The sequence below is a fragment of the Arachis hypogaea genome, chromosome 14 (assembly GCF_003086295.3).
Source record: "Arachis hypogaea cultivar Tifrunner chromosome 14, arahy.Tifrunner.gnm2.J5K5, whole genome shotgun sequence".
Taxonomy (NCBI): domain Eukaryota; kingdom Viridiplantae; phylum Streptophyta; class Magnoliopsida; order Fabales; family Fabaceae; genus Arachis; species Arachis hypogaea.
The window spans coordinates 2750977-2769827 of NC_092049.1; the positions used below are offsets into that span (position 1 = coordinate 2750977).

Consider the following 18851-nt stretch of genomic DNA (forward strand, 5'->3'; position numbering starts at 1 on the left):
TTGTTGCTGTTGAAATTATGCTGCTGTTGTTAAAATTGTAGTTAAAATTTTGTTGAAATTTTAGTTGAAGAAAAAGAAAAAGAAGAAATATGATTGTGATTGAGGTGAAGAACTGGAATTGAAATTGTTGTGATTGAGAAGAAGAATTGGTTATTTTGGGAAAGAATGGGAAGGGTATTTTCATCCGAATGACGATTTTAAAATTAAGTTAAACTTTCGGGACCATTTTATAGCAAAAAAAAAAGGTCGGAGACGAAAAAAATTTTCAGCCCCTACCTTAGGGACCAAAATCATACTTAACCCATAATTAATCATAGCACTTATAGAACATATATAAGCAGAACAACTCTCATTGTAATAATAATAATAATAATAATACACTTAGAGCATCTCCAACGGGCTAAATTTTGGAATCCGGTTATTATTTTGTCAGAGAGAAAAGAGAATTGGAGTATTGAAGTGGAACTCAAATGAGTTCCTTCACTCATTTCAAGACGAAGGAGTCCCTCTGAATGGGGACTCCCATTAGCCAATCCACACTTGCCAAATGACAAGTTAGGTAAAAAATAAAAATTGTATAAAATGTTAATTAATTAAATAGTTATGTTAATTAATTAAATAATTATATTAAATAATTAAATAATAATTAATTAAATAATAATTATAATAATTAATTATATTAAATATTGATATTTTTATTTAATTAATAATTTATATTAATTATTTAACTAATAGTTAATTAAGTAATTAAATTATAATTAATTATTAATAATTATAATAATTAATTAGATTAAATAATTAAATTTTTATTTAATTAATAATTTATATTAATTATTTATATCATAATTAATATTAAATATTATTTATATTTATATTATTATATTAAATTAGCCGTTGCAAAACTAGCCGTTGTAAAATTAGCCGTTAGAAACTAGCCGTTATTATGTTACCGTTATTATTAATAAATTAATATTTTGTTACTCTATATATACCACTTAAATTAATATTTTGGGAGAAGAAGATTTTGCACCATACCATCAATTTCTCCAAAGAAATGCCCAATTTCGAAATAGACAGCACCATAGACAATTGAAAGAGGACTTGATTGAACACATATGGCAATTTCACAATGCTTGTCTTCAACTATAGAGTTTAATTATGTTTTTCTTTATATTAAGTAATTTTACAAATTAGTGTAACCCGAATTATATATTGTGTATTATTGTTATATATGAATTTATTTAATATTAGAGTAAAGTATCGTTTTTGTCCCCAACGTTTGGGTAAATCCTATTTGTGTCCCTAACGTTTAAATTGTTCTATTTGTATCCCTAACGTTTGTAAAAGTGATTCAATGTTATCCTGCCGTCAAATAGACATCATGAGTGCTTTAGTTTGAGTTTTAAAAATCTCTTCTTGAAGTTAGAATACAAATGTCTGGAATAGAATCGATGATCTACTCCGAAAAATAACTCATCAAATGTTGAAACTAATTCCTACAACATTTACATAATTCACTTTTCTAGGGACATAATTGAATCTAAACACAAATAGTGGGTATAATATTAAAATCGAACACATCCAAGTGAGACCTAATTAAGAATGAATACATCCAAATGAGAATAATTAAAAAATATAATCTGATTTGTTAGTATAATTGATAGTAGGATAACATTGAATCACTTTTATAAACGTTAAGGATACAAATAGGACAATTTAAACGTTAGGGACACAAATAGGACTTATTCCAAATGTTGGGGACAAAAACGATACTTTACTCTTAATATTAATATCTTTTAATAGTGAATTATTTTTAAATTTAAATATTTAAATTATATTATTAAAAAAAATTAATTACATTAATTTTAAGTATTTTAATAAATTAATTAAGTGAGACCACAACAGGGACTAAAGTTAGTTCCTTCTAATAGAGAAGAAAGAGATGTTTTGAGTTCCTATTTACTGTTTATGACATAAAAGCTGATGTGGAGTTACTTTTTATGACAGGTGAACCATAAACAAAAAAGTGATCCTACGAAAAATGTCTTACACTCTAGAAGTCTCTCTTATACTTTTTCTCTGTTCTTACACTATAGTTGAATCTGATACCTTTGATCTTTTATTTTTAAAATTTACAAAAGATAAATAATATTTAAAAATTGGATAGCGCAACCAATTTTTCCTTCATTAAAGAGAAAGCATGGGTTTATCAATTATCTAGTATCTGCTATATCTACTATAAAATATTTATCTTTGTAACTAATCTTACATTAATACCAAGTTTTCATATTTAATGAATAAAAACACTGGATTCATAAGTATATTAATTCTTATTAACACACTAGTGGATATAAAATTCTTTTTTTTAATATGTAATGGAATTTTTTGTTTTGAAAAAAATTCTCCTATCTATAAATAATTGAAGGGTTTTGTTAACTTAAAAAAATAAGAAAAAACATAGTCATCAAAAAATAAAGTAAAAAAAAAACTTTTATTAAAAATTTATTTTTATTTTAAAATAAAGTATATATTTTGTTTCTAATATTTATAATTTTTTAAAAATATTCTTAACGTTTAATTATATTCAATTTTGTTCCTAATATTTTTTATTTATATCAATTATTCTGATATTAACTCCATATTAAATATTAGAAATAAAATTAAAAAATTTTAAAAATAATTTTGTCACAAATAAAAATATTAAAAATAAAATTAAAAAATAAAAAATATTAAAAAAATTAAATATTAAAAATAGTTTTTTAAAATTATAAATATTAAAAACAAAGTATATATTTTACACTTATATTTATTTAACTAATATCTTTTAAACACTTGTTCACCGGTGAATGATAACATTCTATCGTTGAGTTTTGACTACCCATCTTTGTCTAATTGTCTTTATGACCGAATCATCCCGAAAAGCTGAGTGAGATACTGAGATTGCATTTTTCCCACACTTGACAACCTTGCCTACACGTTTCTCTCCCAGTTTACCACTTTAACTACTTAAAGAGACCCTCTCCTCCTCCTCCTCCTTTTGTGATGATCAAATGGAAAAGCCATCAATAATGATCTCAAGAACCTGCTGCTACGATCACCAACTCCGCTTTGCAACCCTCATCTCTCTCCTCTTATGTACCATAATCGTAACACACTTCAATCATTCTCCTTCACTTGAACTAGTATTCAACAACAATGGAGAACAAGTAGATCCATGCCATGGCAGGTACGTTTACGTTCACCACCTTCCCCCTCGCTTCAACCGCTACTTGATTGACCACTGCGATTCTCTAACCAGAGGAACCGATAAGCCCAACATGTGTCCGTACATGAAAAACATGGGCTTCGGCCCAAAACTCGATTCTTCCGGTTCCAAATCGCCAGAGCTTTTCACGAACAGCAATTGGTATGAAACAAACCAATTCTCATTAGAGCTCATCTTTCATCACAAGATAAAAAATTACAAGTGTTTGACGAACGACTCGTCGGTAGCTTCGGCGATTTTCGTTCCGTTCTACGCCGGCCTCGACGTCAGTAGATTCCTTTGGGTCTCTAATCTGACGGTCAGGGATGCTTCTGGAAGAGACCTTGTTAGCTGGCTTTCGTGTCAAAAGGAGTGGAAAAGAATGTGGGGAAGGGACCATTTCGTAATTTCCGGGAGGATTTCTTGGGACTTCAGAAGACAACATAATACTTTGTCGGATTGGGGAAGCAACTTTAGATTCTTACCGGAATCCATGAACATGTCAATGCTGGCCGTGGAGGGAAGCTCATGGAACAATGATTACGCTGTTCCATATCCAACCTCGTTCCATCCATTGAAAGAAAGCGAAATTGTTGAGTGGCAGAGGAAGATCAGGAACAGAGAGAGGCCTCACTTGTTCACCTTCACCGGCGCCCCTAGGCCTGAAATCGAGGATTCCATTAGAGGAAAAGTGATACAACATTGTAGAAGCTCGCGTGCTTGCAAATTCATTGATTGCAGCTATGGCATTGGTAAAGAAAAATGTGAGGATCCTGTTAACGTTATAATGGAGTTTGGGGATTCAGTGTTCTGTTTACAGCCTCCGGGTGATTCTTACACAAGAAGGTCGATTTTCGATTCAATGGTGGCTGGTTGTGTTCCGGTTTTCTTCCACCCTGGCACGGCTTATTCGCAGTACCGATGGAATTTACCGCAGAATCGAACCAAGTATTCAGTTTATATACCTGTGAGGGATGTGAAAGAATGGAATGAGAAAAATATTAGTGTGGAGAAGGTGTTAATGGCGATTCCAGAGGATGAGGTAGTTGCATTGAGAGAGGAGGTTATTAAACTGATTCCAAGTATAATTTATGCAGATCCAAGGTCTAACATTGAAGATGCATTTGATTTGGCAGTTAAAGGGATTCTTGAAAGGATAGAGAGAGTGAGGGAAGCAATTAGGAATGGGAGAGATCCTAGCGTTGGTTTTGCTGATGAAGATCATTACAAGTACACATTTTCTGATCATAATCATAGCTAAAGTACTTACTGAACCTGTTTTATAATATTCTTCATTATTATATATAGAGTTTAATTTTGATATGTTGACAGTGTAAAGCGTTTTACACCATCGTATAATTATATAGGTTTTTTTAGAATAATTATTTACGTAATTAATATAAAAAATAATTATTATTATTGGTCTGACATTACATTACATAATTAATTATACGTATAAAATTATTTTATATTAACAGTATATCAAAATTATATATATATATATCCTACTATAACAACAGCAGCAGCATTCATAATTCATACTTCATGGTTCCTTTCTTGGTCTTAGAAAAATGTGAAAAGGAAAAGTAATATGACTGTTTTTTAGTACTGTACTGTAAAGTGTGCAGTTTTGAAATAAAAACTGGATCCCACAGATCCGGATGTTATGATTAAACATTAACACTATGTTTGGATCCATGGAAATTAAAAGAAAAGAAAACTTAAGGAAGGAAAATTGATGGAAAATGAAATTTTTTTTTGATTGGATCAGCGTAGAAATTGAATAAAAAAGAAAAATAGTGGCGTGAGGCCTATATCTAAAGTAGAAAAGGTACTAAAATAATTTTATTTGGTTATAATTTTTTTTTTTATACTTTTTCTTTCATTCAAACAAAAGAAAAATTTTTTTCTATTTTTTTTCATTCATTTTTTCTTCATCCAAACAACATAAAAAAAATAAACTTTTCCTTTTATTTTCTTTCCTTCTATTTTCTTTCTGTGTATTCTCTTTCCTCTCATTTTCCATCCTCAATCCAAAGAAAGTATAAAGGGTTTAGGGTTTAATCGCTCACATTAAAGAATAAGCTTTCATCATTAACGCCACCTAACCACTAGTTTGAATGATTTGAATGTTTAATATTTGTTCACTATTACTAGCTTCCCTTTTCAAAATTTTGAGATTATTAAAATGACTATGCTTTTCTCAACTAAGTTTTCAAAATACATATTGTGAGGAATTTAATCCCACTAAGTATTTAAAGGATTAAACTATTCACTAACTCCATCTGAGTTTTGTTGGTATCTGTTTGAATGTTTGATACAGAACCCTTGCATAATTTTTTGTTTTTTTATTTTCTTTCTAGAAAAAATGAACTCATTAAGTAAATTACATTTTCTATACTAATTATTATGGGATAATATTCTTATATAATGATAATCGATTAATAAAAAATTAGAAGAAACATCCAAATTATCTCCAAAAAATTTCAAGTTGAATACTTTGATTTTTAATAATTTTTTGTTGCTCTAAAAATTTTCGAAAAGTATTTCTGTTAGACAAGTTATCCATTTATCACTTACAATAGTAATTTTATAAACTTCTATAAAAAAAATGTTAGAAAACAAAATACCCAATCGAAAATTTTTTAAAGACTAATTTAAATGTGTATTCATAAAAAATTAATATATAAATTGTATTTTTCAATTAGTTAAACTTAATTTAAATGTCATTAAATTCTACTCTCTTATTTATCAAAGTATATTAATTTAAATGTCATAATAAGATTATTATTAATAATTTTTTAATATTTTTTAATAAATAATAATAAATACATTAAAAATTAAATTTTATATCTTTATCATAAAATCTTTTTTATTAATAATTTTAATATATATATATATATATATTAACTAAATTTATTATTATTTTATGAAGAATATTAGAAGATCATCAAAATTTATTATTTTTGGCCATCAATTAGTCATTAATATTTATAAGTGTATGTAAACTAAAATATGTTGTTGAATTATTTAACTAAAAAAATTAAATTAATAACTAAAAATAATAACAAAAAATAATAAATTCTGATAATTTTTTATTATATTTATTATTGAAAAAAAAAATATTTGGACAATACATCTTCCTTTTCTTTAGTTTTTAACCTTGGGTACTGTACTGAACTACTGACTCTAAGAAAATTACTGTTTGCCGACAATGATTTTGACTGGGAGTGTAGGAAATGGGATGCATGGAGATAGGAAATGGGATGCATCATGCATGTGATTATGTCTTCTGAGGCTGGTAACTCTGACACAAGCCAGAAGCCCAGAATGTTAGATGTATGAGGAGTGCTTTTTAATTTGAATATCGAAGCGAAGGAAGTGTTGGACTAGCATATGGAGAGGAGGGGTGTTTGTGTTTCATTTCATTGTAGGATTAGAGGAAGCAGAATTTGAACCCTATGAGTTGTGTCTTTCAAAACGTAAAAAAAATTATTCAGAACAAGAAAAACGGAGGATTCAAATTCTACGTTCAGATTTCAAATTCCATCAGCTACAAATCGGACCATGCAATTTGTGAAGCAAAATTTCATGACCAAAAAATTCGCATGGTTCGAGTTGTTCTTCCTTTGGCTCAAAAAAAAAATATCCCACATTTTTTTCTTATATGCCATAACTCCATATCTGGACCGATTACACCCAAACCTTCCATATTCATAAATTTGAGCCGTACGAGGAGCCATGACATGAAATAATGTAATGTACGGGGAAAAATTAACATTTTTTACCATAATTAACCTGTATTTTAGAACAACTGAAATCACTATACTTAAAATTTAATGGGTTTAGGACCCATAAGATTATCAATAATAAAAAGTCTTAATTTTTTTCCTTTCAATAAATATATTAAAATTTTAAATTTTTTAAATTTTTTATTTTTTTTATTTATAATCTTAATGTGTGTTGAAGGTGTGTGAGGGAAGAGGTAAGCAAGTTCAGATTCAGAGCCAATGAAAAGAGTTTTCATTATGACTTCTCTCAAGAAATGTTTTCAGTAACTGCTACAGTAACAAACTACATATGTATATATACTACGCTAACCTGCACTAACCAAACTAGGGAGAACTAACTAAGGCTAACTCTTTATAAATACAACAGCAGTATATATGTAGTATATATGTTATATCAGGTAATACCCTCCCTCAAGCTGGGAGGGTTGGACACAAAAATATCCAACAACCCAAGCTTGCTACACAATGTGTTGAACGGTCCTGGTGCCAGAGGCTTAGTCATGATGTCTGCCACTTGTTCATGTGTAGAAATTGGTAAAAGATGAATTAAGCCTTCTTGCAATTTATCCCTCACAATGTGACAATCAGCCTCAATATGCTTTGTACGCTCGTGAAATACTGGGTTAGTAGCAATATAAATGGCAGATTTACTGTCACAGTACAAATTTACAGGTTTACCAAGAGGTGCTCCTAAGTCTTTCAACACATAACTAAGCCATTGAGCTTCTCTGGTGGCCAGTGCAAGAGCCCGATACTCTGCCTCAGAGGAAGAAGCTGCGACGGTTACTTGCTTCTTGCTCTTCCAAGTGACAAGGGAGGAACCCACATAGAAGCAATAGGCTGAAACTGATCGTCGCGAGTCGGGGCATCCAGCCCAGTCAGAATCAGAAAATTCAGTGAGAGATAGATCGGAATTGGCCGAGAAGAATAGCCCCGCTGCTGGAGAGTTCTTTATGTACCTGAGGATCCTATGTGCCGCTTGCAAGTGATTAGTTGTGGGACAATCCAAGAATTGGCTGAGCTTGCCAATTGCAAAGCTTATATCCGGCCTTGTGTTTGAGAGATACAACAGTTTCCCAATGATTTTCCTATAATCGGAGGAATCAGGCAGACTATCTCCATCATCCTTGCTCAATTTTGCCCCATAGTCCATGGGAGTGAAGGCAGGCTTACAATGCTCAAAGCCAGTGTCCCGCAAGAGATCTAGAACATATTTTCGCTGATATAAAGCTATGCCTTTTGAAGACCTAGCAACCTCTAAACCAAGGAAGAACTTGAGATCACCTATGTCCTTAATCCGAAATCTGTCATGCAAAGTCTGTTTCACCCTTTCAATTTCAAACAAATCGTCCCCTGCCAACACTAAATCATCAACATAAACCAAAATGACTGTAAAGCCAGTACTTTGGGATTTAGTAAACATGCTGTAATCAGATTTACATTGATTATATCCTAACTCTAGCAAAACAGATTTCAGTTTGAAGTTCCATTGTCTACTAGCCTGTTTAAGCCCATATAGAGACTTTTCAAGCTTGCAAACCTGACCCGGAGCTATCGCAAGACCTTCGGGGGGTTTCATGTACACTTCCTCATCAAGCTCACCATGCAGAAAGGCAGTATTAACATCAATTTGCTTCAAATGCCATCCCTTGACAGCAGCCAGTGCCAAAACAACCCGCAGTGTTCCTAGCTTGATAACGGGACTAAACGTGTCTTTATAGTCAATTCCGGGGACTTGAGTGAACCCCTTTGCCACGAGACGAGCCTTATGTCGCTCAACACTACCATCAGGGTGATATTTGACCTTAAAGATCCACTTACAGCCAATCGCCTTCTTACCACTCGGAAGGGAAGTCAATGTCCAGGTTTTGTTCTCATTCAGAGCATCCAATTCAGCTCGGATGGCCTCTCGCCAACAAGGTTCAAGAATGGCATCTTCATAGCATTTAGGCTCAATGTTCAAGATAGCTAATGAGTATGCACTATGCATGGGTGAAAGAGATTTGTATGATAAAAACTTTGAGATGTGATATCGTTGATTGGAAGAAGTTTCTCTGTTGTGATTATTAGTAATATTCATGCATTTGTAATCCTTTAAGTATGCTGGTGGTTTACTAATGCGTGATGATCTTCTCGGTGTGGGGTGAGAAGATGGTGGTACATTATGATGTTGAATGTTTGAGTGAGTGGATTGTGCATGTACTGCTGGACTCGAGGATTCAATATCTGTGGGCTGTGTGGCAGTGTGTATGTGTGGTGTAGGTTGACTAGTGTGGAGTGGATTGGAAGCAGGGGTGTGCAGATCGGTTATGTGGTGGTCAAACAAATCATAATCATGCATGACGTGGGGTGTATTACGTTGCTGAAAAACTGGTTCTTGGGGAGAATCAATAGGCAACTGAGATGAAGCATTATATGGAAAATGATTTTCATAGAATTTGACATCTCGAGATACAAAAATTTCTTTTGAAATCAGATCAAGAAGCACATAACCTTTGGTACCCTCCCTAAAACCGAGGTGAACACATAAGACACAAATTGACAAAATCTAAATTTAATATACTTTTGGTTTGGTTATTAGTTTTCCAATTTTAGATGCTTACACATAATTGGTTAAAAATTAAAGTTAGTTGATGATACATTTTCTTCTTAGCTAGTAGTAATTTCAGGGGAAATGTTTGGGTAGAGAGTACCCTTGCCTTATTGGAAGAATTATGACACGCAAATAAATTTCTTTAAAAAGCCGTTTAATGTTAATTATTTATATAATCAAACAAAATTAAAATATTTAAAATTTACAAAAATTAAAAAATAATTGTTTTTTCAATTATCTCAGCAACTTAATTAACGATAAGTAATATAACCTGAAAAGAATTCATATTATCTAAATCTATTAAGTAAAAAAAAAAACTATTTATAAAAAAAAAAAGAAAAAATTTAAAAATAAATAATTAATAAAAACATTTAAAAAAAAATTTTGCAGACAAGATCACAAGAGAGACAGAGCATTGAAGAAGGTAGACCCAGTCTATTCCCCTTTCTATCGCCATTGATTAAGCATCTTTGTAACTGTGTTCTCTACTCTTTTCCCATGCCAGTTTCCAAGGGTGCCGCTAAAGAGTAAAGACAATGTTACAAATTGGTTATCAAATTTTAAAATGCATTTTTGTTAAATTAATTATTATATATTATAAAATTTTATATATTTTTCAGTAAAATAATTAATTTTTTATGAATATCTAAATTAAATCATTATATTTTTATTATTTTTTAATTATAAATATAATACAATATAAATTATTAAAATGATACTAAAAAATTTACGTCACAGACAAAAAAAAATTCTAAAAGATAGAAACGACAAATAAAAAATATTAAGTATATATTTTAAAAATTAAAATTTTATGCAATTTTTTTAAATATTATTAAAAAAAAGATAGTTTCAACTTTAAAATTTGAATCCTTCATTACTGATTCTCTTTCTTTAAGTGAGTATTTTAGAAGCATTTCATTTGGCCATGTTAAAAGAAAGTTTAATTACTCTGTTAGTCTTTATAGTTTCGCAAAATTTTCAATTAGTTTCCTATACTTTTTTTTTTTAATTGGTCCCTACACTTTTTTTCTTTTTATTTAGGTCTCTGTACGTCCCTATAAAATTAAGTCAATTACTACTAAGAGGGACTTAAGTGAAAAAAAAATTTGGTGCAGAGACCCAATTAAAAAGAAAAAAAATATAGAGACTTAATTAAAAATTTTACGAAATTATAGAGACCAACAGAATAATTAAATCTTAAAAGAAATAAGAATATAATTGGTCATGAATTAGCCAAGTTAGTTCTTACCACTCCAAAGTTGGTATGGATAGAAGATGCTTCAAACAATGTACAAAGTTTAGCTTGGTTAGATGTTCCTTGCCCATCCGAATGAAATTAACTCTTTCCCTGTCTGTCAAAAAAAAATTAGAGATTGGTTTCTGGTTCTAACAAAGCACTCTAGTTTCTGAAAGAAATAATATTAAATGGATCACCTTTGTCAAAGTTATGTCTTACTTTCTTTTGTGCCCTTGAATCGAGGAGGGGTGGCAGGACTTTTGTTCAAGTTCAACATTATACCACTATCCTAGGAGGGGAGTGATAAGGTGGTTTGGACAAGTTTCGTAAATTAATGGTCGGTGTATTAATTTTTGTTTTTAGAAAATGGTAGATTTTTTTTTAATGTGCGTTATATAGTTATACTCTTGAGAGGAATTTTATCATTCTCCTATACGGTGATGAAAACTAAAAATTATTTTTTATATTAGGATTTTTTGGGGGTTATGCAAGTGAGTGGAGTTAATAGGGATTTGATATTTATAGATCTTTAGCATATACTTTTATCCATAAAAAATAATCTATGAAGTGCACTTTGATATTTATAAATATTTTTGTGTATTTTTGTTTATCTCTACCACTATTTTAAAATAATGTTTCATTTAAATCACCTATTATATATATTTTTTTCAGTTTTTTTAATTATTTTACCATTTTATTTTTATTATTAAATTTGTATTTAACATTGTGTGTACCTGTGTGATATAATCTCAGTTTTAATTTTATTTTTTTCCATGTGATTTTATTTTTATATAGTTGCTATTATTTTTATAATTAGTTATAGCAAGTTTTTGACCCCAATAAAAGAGAAGGGAATTCTAATAAAAGTAAAAAAAAAAAAAAAAACAGCAACAAAATATACATGGACATACATTTCACATTTATTTTTATTTTTATCTACTATATCATACACAATAAAACAACAAACACTAACTACAAAATCATTTCTTTAGCATTACTATCAAGATTATTGTGAATTAAAATTTTATTACTATTTACCACATACAAAAACACGGTTATAGATGAAGATGAAGTAGAAGAACCAATTTCTACCTAAAAACTATAACTAATAAGAGAGCAAATAAAAAATTAATTGCCTAAACAATTGTAATCTTAGTGATTAGGTTATAGAAAATCAACATTCAATAGCAAAAAGTATTTGTTATCATCGTTGTTTTAATATCCATTTTTTGTGAAAAAATAATTATATTTTTTGAGTTATTTATCCAAACGCTAGAACTTTAAAATAAGTATTTTTATAACTAAAAAGTCCAAATACAAAATAACTTATTTATAAGCTACTATTAATAAAAATTCTTATACTTTAAGCTTTTTTTCCAAAAGAGCTTATTTAAGTTGTTTACCCAAACTGCACCATAGTACAGCGCAAAGCTACCATTCTTTGCAAAAATTGCTGACATAAGCTAAAGGAAAAAACTACCATTTGTACCCATAAATTTTGCGAATGCTGACAAAAGTATCCATCAAACAAGAAAACTAACGTTGTATCCATGAAAGATGGGTTCCGTGTGATAATAGTACTCAAACCGTGATTTTTCGTTGACCTTTTAATAAAATTTCCAAATTACCCCTTCTATCTTCTTCCCCAAATTTCAAATTTCACAACCCTCATCCTTCGTCTTCCTCTGCTGCTGCCAGCCACCAAAAAATTAAAAAGATTAAAAACTGTGGATTATTAATTATCTGAGGTTATTGTTCAAATATTATGAATTTGTAGATCTGGTGTAGAAAAAGAAAAAGAAGTTTAAAATTAACAAAAAAACATACATTTTGGTTTCTTGGTATCACTGTGGGAACAAGAGACACAGAACCAAGAGCCTTTGGGAACGGAAGGAAAGATAGGTCGGAGATAGTCTCGGTCGCATTTGTTGCAGAGGAGAAGCTTCGCTGGGAACTCACCGGAGGAGCAGCAGTTGCTGATGATGTCGTCGAAGCTGGGTTTGGGAGTGTGGGTCCTTCTTCACCCTGCATTCCCCTGGCCATGTCTTCGATCATACTCGACATGTTCAGAAACTCATCCTCATCAATGTACCCCGCCATCATCATCCCTCCTTGTTTTCTAGTACTCAAAGTGAAACAAGATCCTTCAACAATAACGTTATTACCATCACAACCTTCTAGAGGGTTCTGCGGTGGCCTCGGAAGTCTAGCCTGAGCAACGGCGGCGGTTACGATATGAATATCAGTCCACTAAATGGCATGAAAATACTCTAACAGCAGCTCCTTTTTCTACAGATTGACGGTGCTGAGCAGTGTTTGGAATTACCGTTGGAAAGAGAACGTGGCCACTTGCCTCTTGTTGGCTCTAGTTGCTGAATTCTGCTACTTATTGCTTTGGAATAAGAAGAACAACAATATTCAGGTTGAAGAGGTTGAAGAGTTTGACAAGAGTGTGCTTTCTTAGTGTTGTTGCATCCGAAGAAGAAAGAAACAAGATTTAGATTTGGAGAACAAATTAGAATTGGAATAAAGAGAGATGGAGGTTGAAGATAAAGGTTGGAGGAAGACATCAGGTGTTTGAGTCTTGAGGGAATAGTGACTGGCAGTGGTAGAAGAAGACGAAGGATGAGGGTTGTGAAATTTGGAATTTGGGAAAGAAGATAGAAGGGGTAATTTAGAAATTTTATTAAAAAGTCAACAAAAAATTACGATTTTAGTACTATTGTCACATAAAACCCATCTTTCATAAATACAACGTTAATTTTCTTGTTTGATAGATACTTTTATATGTGTTTACAAAATTTATGGGTACACTAAACTAAAATTTCATCACCTTTTGAAAAATATGGAGATAGAAACAAAAAAAGGGGAGACAGGTTTGACGATCTTTAATGCTCGTTACCTATATAAAATAGAATCAAATTCTTGAAGTAGTAGAAAAATGATCATAGAGAATGAAGTGGTGCTCTTTTCATAACCTCATTTGTTTATTCTCTTCCTCATTCTTTTATCTTAAAAGAAATATACTTCTTCGAGTTGTAATCTAGGTAGATTATTATTTTATATCTTAGACCATATTTCATTTTTCTAATTTTGAAAATAGTTTACGTTCATTTGTGATATTCTAAAAATATTAGATATTTTTTTGATTTTTTTAAGTAAAACTCAGATTAGCAACCCACCAATTTAAGAACCTTTGATATTTTTTTGACTTTTTTAAGTAAAATCTAGGTTTAATTTGGATAAATAGTTTAATTAAATTCCTTTTAACAAAATAGTTTAAATAATAAATGGCTATATTAAAAGTAGCTTATAAATAAGTTATTTTATGTTTAGATTTTTAGTTCTAAAAGTATTTATGATTAAAAAAAATAGTAGTATTACGAGAAAAGTCATTTTTTTTAACTTCTCTATAAGCTCCTAAATAGTTTTTTAAAAAGTTACAATTTAATTTTAAAAATTACACTAAACATTAATACTACTACTTTTTATAAATAAAAAACTAAAAAAATTTATTTTTAAAGTTTCCAAACGGACTCCTAATCTAACAACCTTAGATTTTTTTTGTTAAGCTTTTTCTAGACTGATCATTATTAGATTAGTATACGAACTGTATAAAAAAATCTATCCAGTGTAGTTCAAGAATGTTATCCAACGAATACAAACTCTTCTTAGCTTTACAAGAATGTAATCTTACATATCAAGGGGCGAATAGAATGATGAGAAAATTTTGAAGGGATGCATATTTCTCTTCGGTCTTATTCTTTGGCTTTTCATCACTTGATCAAGGTTCCAAATTCTTTTATATAGTCTTGGAAGCATTTAAGCACTCTTGAAGCCCTTTCTAATCAATGTCAACTTGTTCTAAAAAAAAAAAAAAGTATTAAAAGATAGGTGCTCCTTTGTGGTAGCTTTATATTATATGTTGCAGCAATTTTACAGAAATCAAAGTTTGGTAAGCTTCTATGTTTATATTTATCTGTCACTAATTTAGCTATTAATTCTGTGCTTGCTATAGAAGAAGATAAAATTCAACATCCAGTCTACTTTGTAAGTAAATCATTACAAAATGCTGAACTTAAATACTCAAAATTGGAAAAGCTCGCTTTAGCCTTAATTATTACAACACGACGTTTGCGTCACTATTTCCAAAATCATACAATTATCGTTCATACCGAACAACCGTTAAGATAGATGCTCTCTAAACCGAGTTGGCTGGCCATTAAAATATTTGTTTATTAGCTCATTTCTTTTTCCAATGATTTTGAAATTAGACCTATCTCAAGAGAGAATAATAGTCGTTCTGATATTTTATCCAAACTAGCAACTGTCAGACAAAGTTTCTTATACCGACTTTTTTATAATCTACACTAGCTGAGCCTAGTAACATTTGTTGTAAGTGTGATACATGATTTAGATTGGAAAACACCATATATTTCTTTTTACATGATTTAGGAATGGAAAACAAGTCAACTGTTGGTGTAATTGAAGGAATGGCTGGCTGTGATGCAAATAGATCCACTTCTTCCTATATATAAGTCAACATGGACATGAAAAATAGAAATGATTAACTATGTGCCAAAAGGAATAAAGAAAAAAATTTAGCACATTGAAGTAAAATGTGCAAAAAAGAAGGCAAGGCACATATTATTCTCTCTCATCAGTTCTTCACAATCACATATTAAAGCTTTAAAGAAGTGCAATTTATCTATAGATATGATTAAGAACATTTAGCATAATGTCAAAAATTGTGCATCCCTATTAATGATGGCATATCCCACTCATTATTGGTTCCCCTACCTGATCATTTTAGAAAGCTAACTTGTACAATTGAATATCATTAACATACTACTTCAGAAGATGAAATTGATATTGTAATTCATAATAAAGAACAGGTCAATAATGTTTATTTCATTTAAGTACTATTCAGTCAAACAATCCTAGTTGATAATGGAAGAGAGGTTCTGAGCTTAGGACCACTAATTAGTAGAGGTTCCTGCCTTTAAATCTGCAGGCAATTGCTGGTGCAGGTATGAGAAAACCAACTGCAGTCGTAAAGAGTGAAGAAATCTAATTCTAACCTGAGGTTGAGAACGTTCTCTCTGTACCACATACATTCACTTCTTGATAGTCATCATCATCAACCCACTTAAAATAATTGCAGTGATTGTCCTTCTGCAATTTTAGAAAGGAGGAAACAAAAAAAATCAAAAAATACCCAACAACACAGAACAAGATGGAAAACCGTTAACTTTTTTCAACACCAATTACCCGGTAACTTGGACATGCGTGGAACAATCTATTCGAATTCTCTGCTGTCCCAGATTTTTTAATCACAGTCTTCAACCCACAGAAACATGATTCGTCATGAGTCTTCAACCTCTTCGTTCGCATTGAAGCGTTACAACCATGACTGTCATGCGACGGATGCGACAAACCACCACCACGACCTCCATTTCCTATCTCCATTCTTGCAGTGAACCAACAATTATAGCTCCTACTGAAGTCTATGGCCACCGGAAGTGTTGACGGCAACTAATTTATCGTTGAATTTGGGATTAAGGTTTATCTACTCAAGGACTAATTTGACTTGATATAAAAGACTTATGTTGTCAGCAACAACAGGGTACAACTTGGCGTCTGCCACACTGACAGGTAACGACACACGTCAGCGAACGTTTGCCAACTCAGCGAAGGAGATGACAGAAGGATGAACATGACCAGGTTGAGTATCTTTTGGGAACGAATTCGATTAATTTTATCTTTCGGGGACGAAAATAGAGATCGAGGTATCTTTTAGAGACGATTTTGACTATTAACTCTATTTTTAATCCTTTTTCTCTTGCGTCTGGTTAGGTAAAATTTCTAGTTGTTGCCATTGATTTTCTTCTAAATAGATAGAGTCTTTGCCATTAGCCAAGATAATATTGGACAAGATGATATCCTTTGTTTGAAAACATATATTCTATAAATATGGAATACCACAGTATATTGTCATTGACAATAGTAAACAATTTGTTGATAAAAAATTTTTTGACTTCCTACATAATCTTAAATTATTCAACACTTTTTTTTTTTCTGTTGAACATCTTTAAACAAATAGATTGACAGAAACTACTAATAAAGTCATCTTACATGCTTTAAAGAAAAAATTAGATGATGCAAAGGACTTATGGACCGAACTAATATCATAAATTTTATGAAGATATAACACCACATCACACTCCTCTATTGTGGAGACACCATTTCGATTGGTTTATGGATATGATGCAATGATTCCATTAGAAGTTTCACAAGAGTTTATTCGATATCAATCTTTAGAGAAGAGTGATCCTAATGAGCCAAGACTTATGAAGCTTGATCTCATTGAAGAGGCATGCAATGTCGCCTCCTTAATAAGTCGAGCTATGTAATAGAAAATAGCTTGGCCATATAACCAAAAAGTTCAACCTCGGTCATTTCAAGTTGGCGACTTTGTACTTCGCAAAGTCGAACAAATGCGTAAACCACATGGTTTTCATTTTTTTTTGGTGCTTTTCATTTTTGTTCATCTGAACAATTTTTTTTGTTGTCTACGGTATCTCTCAATTCGACAAGTTAAGGATAAATTCATCACAGTTTTGAGCTTTATTTTAAGGTCTGTCGCTAGCTAATGGGTTAATGTATGCACAAAGCGAAATTCGAACATTCGACACTTGCTTAAACGGACGAATGAACTGACTACTCGATCAATCCAAATTAATTACTTCATCTTAACAATTAGTTCCACTCGTTGGTTCTACAACACGACTTTATCATCATCCAATCCTTACATTTTTTATTCACAGTTTTTATGAATTTTTTTCAGGTATGCTAATTCTTTTTCTATTCGTTTTAATTTTTCAGCCATTTTCTCGTAGTCTTTTTTTTTTTTTTTTTTCTGAACATATTCTGTTTTTTTCTTTTGCCACTATTTTCTCATTCATTTCATTTTTATAGACAATTTTTTGAGATTGTCCAATACTCATTAGCCGAGAACCCATAACCTGCACATCTACAAAGAGATTACTTTTTTATATATACCCAAACAATAAAGCTGTGTTCGATTCTAAGAATAGGATAATACAATATATTGAAAATAAGATGTAAAGAATAAAAACATAAAAATTAATATTCTTATATTTTTGTTTGGTGATAAACTAAAACAAATTATAAAAGTTTAATTTATTCTATTTTTTTTATTTAAAAAATTTGAGAAAAAATATAATAATAAAATATATAATTATAAAAAAATAATAAAAAATAAAAAAAATAATATTTCTTATTAACGTCTCTTTATCTTTTTTATCAGAATAAATATAAAATATATTAATTTAATATTTTTAAACATAATATCTCTGACTATGCTACTAAACAAACGTAGTATAATATACCAAGAAGTTAACAATATTATATATATAATATAAATATTTTAGTCATTTTTTATAATAGAGTTATTGTAGTTATTTTCTATAAAAAAATATTAATTTAGATCGGTTCAAGATTTGATTTATCAATTTTTTGGCCAAATTAATTTGTTTGATCTAATTTTATAAAAAATAACACAGTTTAATTAATTATATATATTAAATTTTAATTAATAAAAATATTATACATGTAAATACTGGTCTAACGCAATGTCTCCTGCATCGTTTACTAGCTTCCCGTTTACCAAATTGGTCGCACAGTGACATGTATGGAAAATGCTCGCTCTGTAGGGATTTAAATAAGGTGAATGCTATGGTATTTAAAAAGTGGTGTCTATTTACTAAAAAAAGTTAAAAAATAGTATTTAATTTAAAAGATATAACAATAAATAATTTTAAAAAAATCAAAATTTACTACAAAAAAATAAGTTAGACAAAATTTAGACTCTAACTCTAGACACCATAGAATTGGCCTTTAAATAATCCTCTCCAGTCAAACCATGCAGGAGTTTTTTATATTCTTGGTGAGCTCAATAATCTC

General features: G+C 30.5%; 1 protein-coding gene across 1 annotated transcript; it reads left to right on the forward strand.

The window, feature by feature from the left end:
• Nucleotides 1-2847: 2847 nt before the first annotated feature.
• On the forward strand, nucleotides 2848-4567 carry LOC112740958 (probable xyloglucan galactosyltransferase GT14). Its single transcript, XM_025789711.3, has one exon. The coding sequence runs from the start codon at nucleotides 3051-3053 to the stop codon at nucleotides 4503-4505; it is 1455 nt and encodes a 484-aa protein (XP_025645496.1). The 5' UTR covers nucleotides 2848-3050; the 3' UTR covers nucleotides 4506-4567.
• The last annotated feature ends 14284 nt before the right edge of the window (nucleotides 4568-18851 follow it).

Excerpts from the sequence above, each read along its gene's own strand:
- LOC112740958 (XM_025789711.3), top strand. The coding sequence starts at position 3,051 with ATGGAAAAGCCATCAATAATGATCTCAAGAACCTGCTGCTACGATCAC.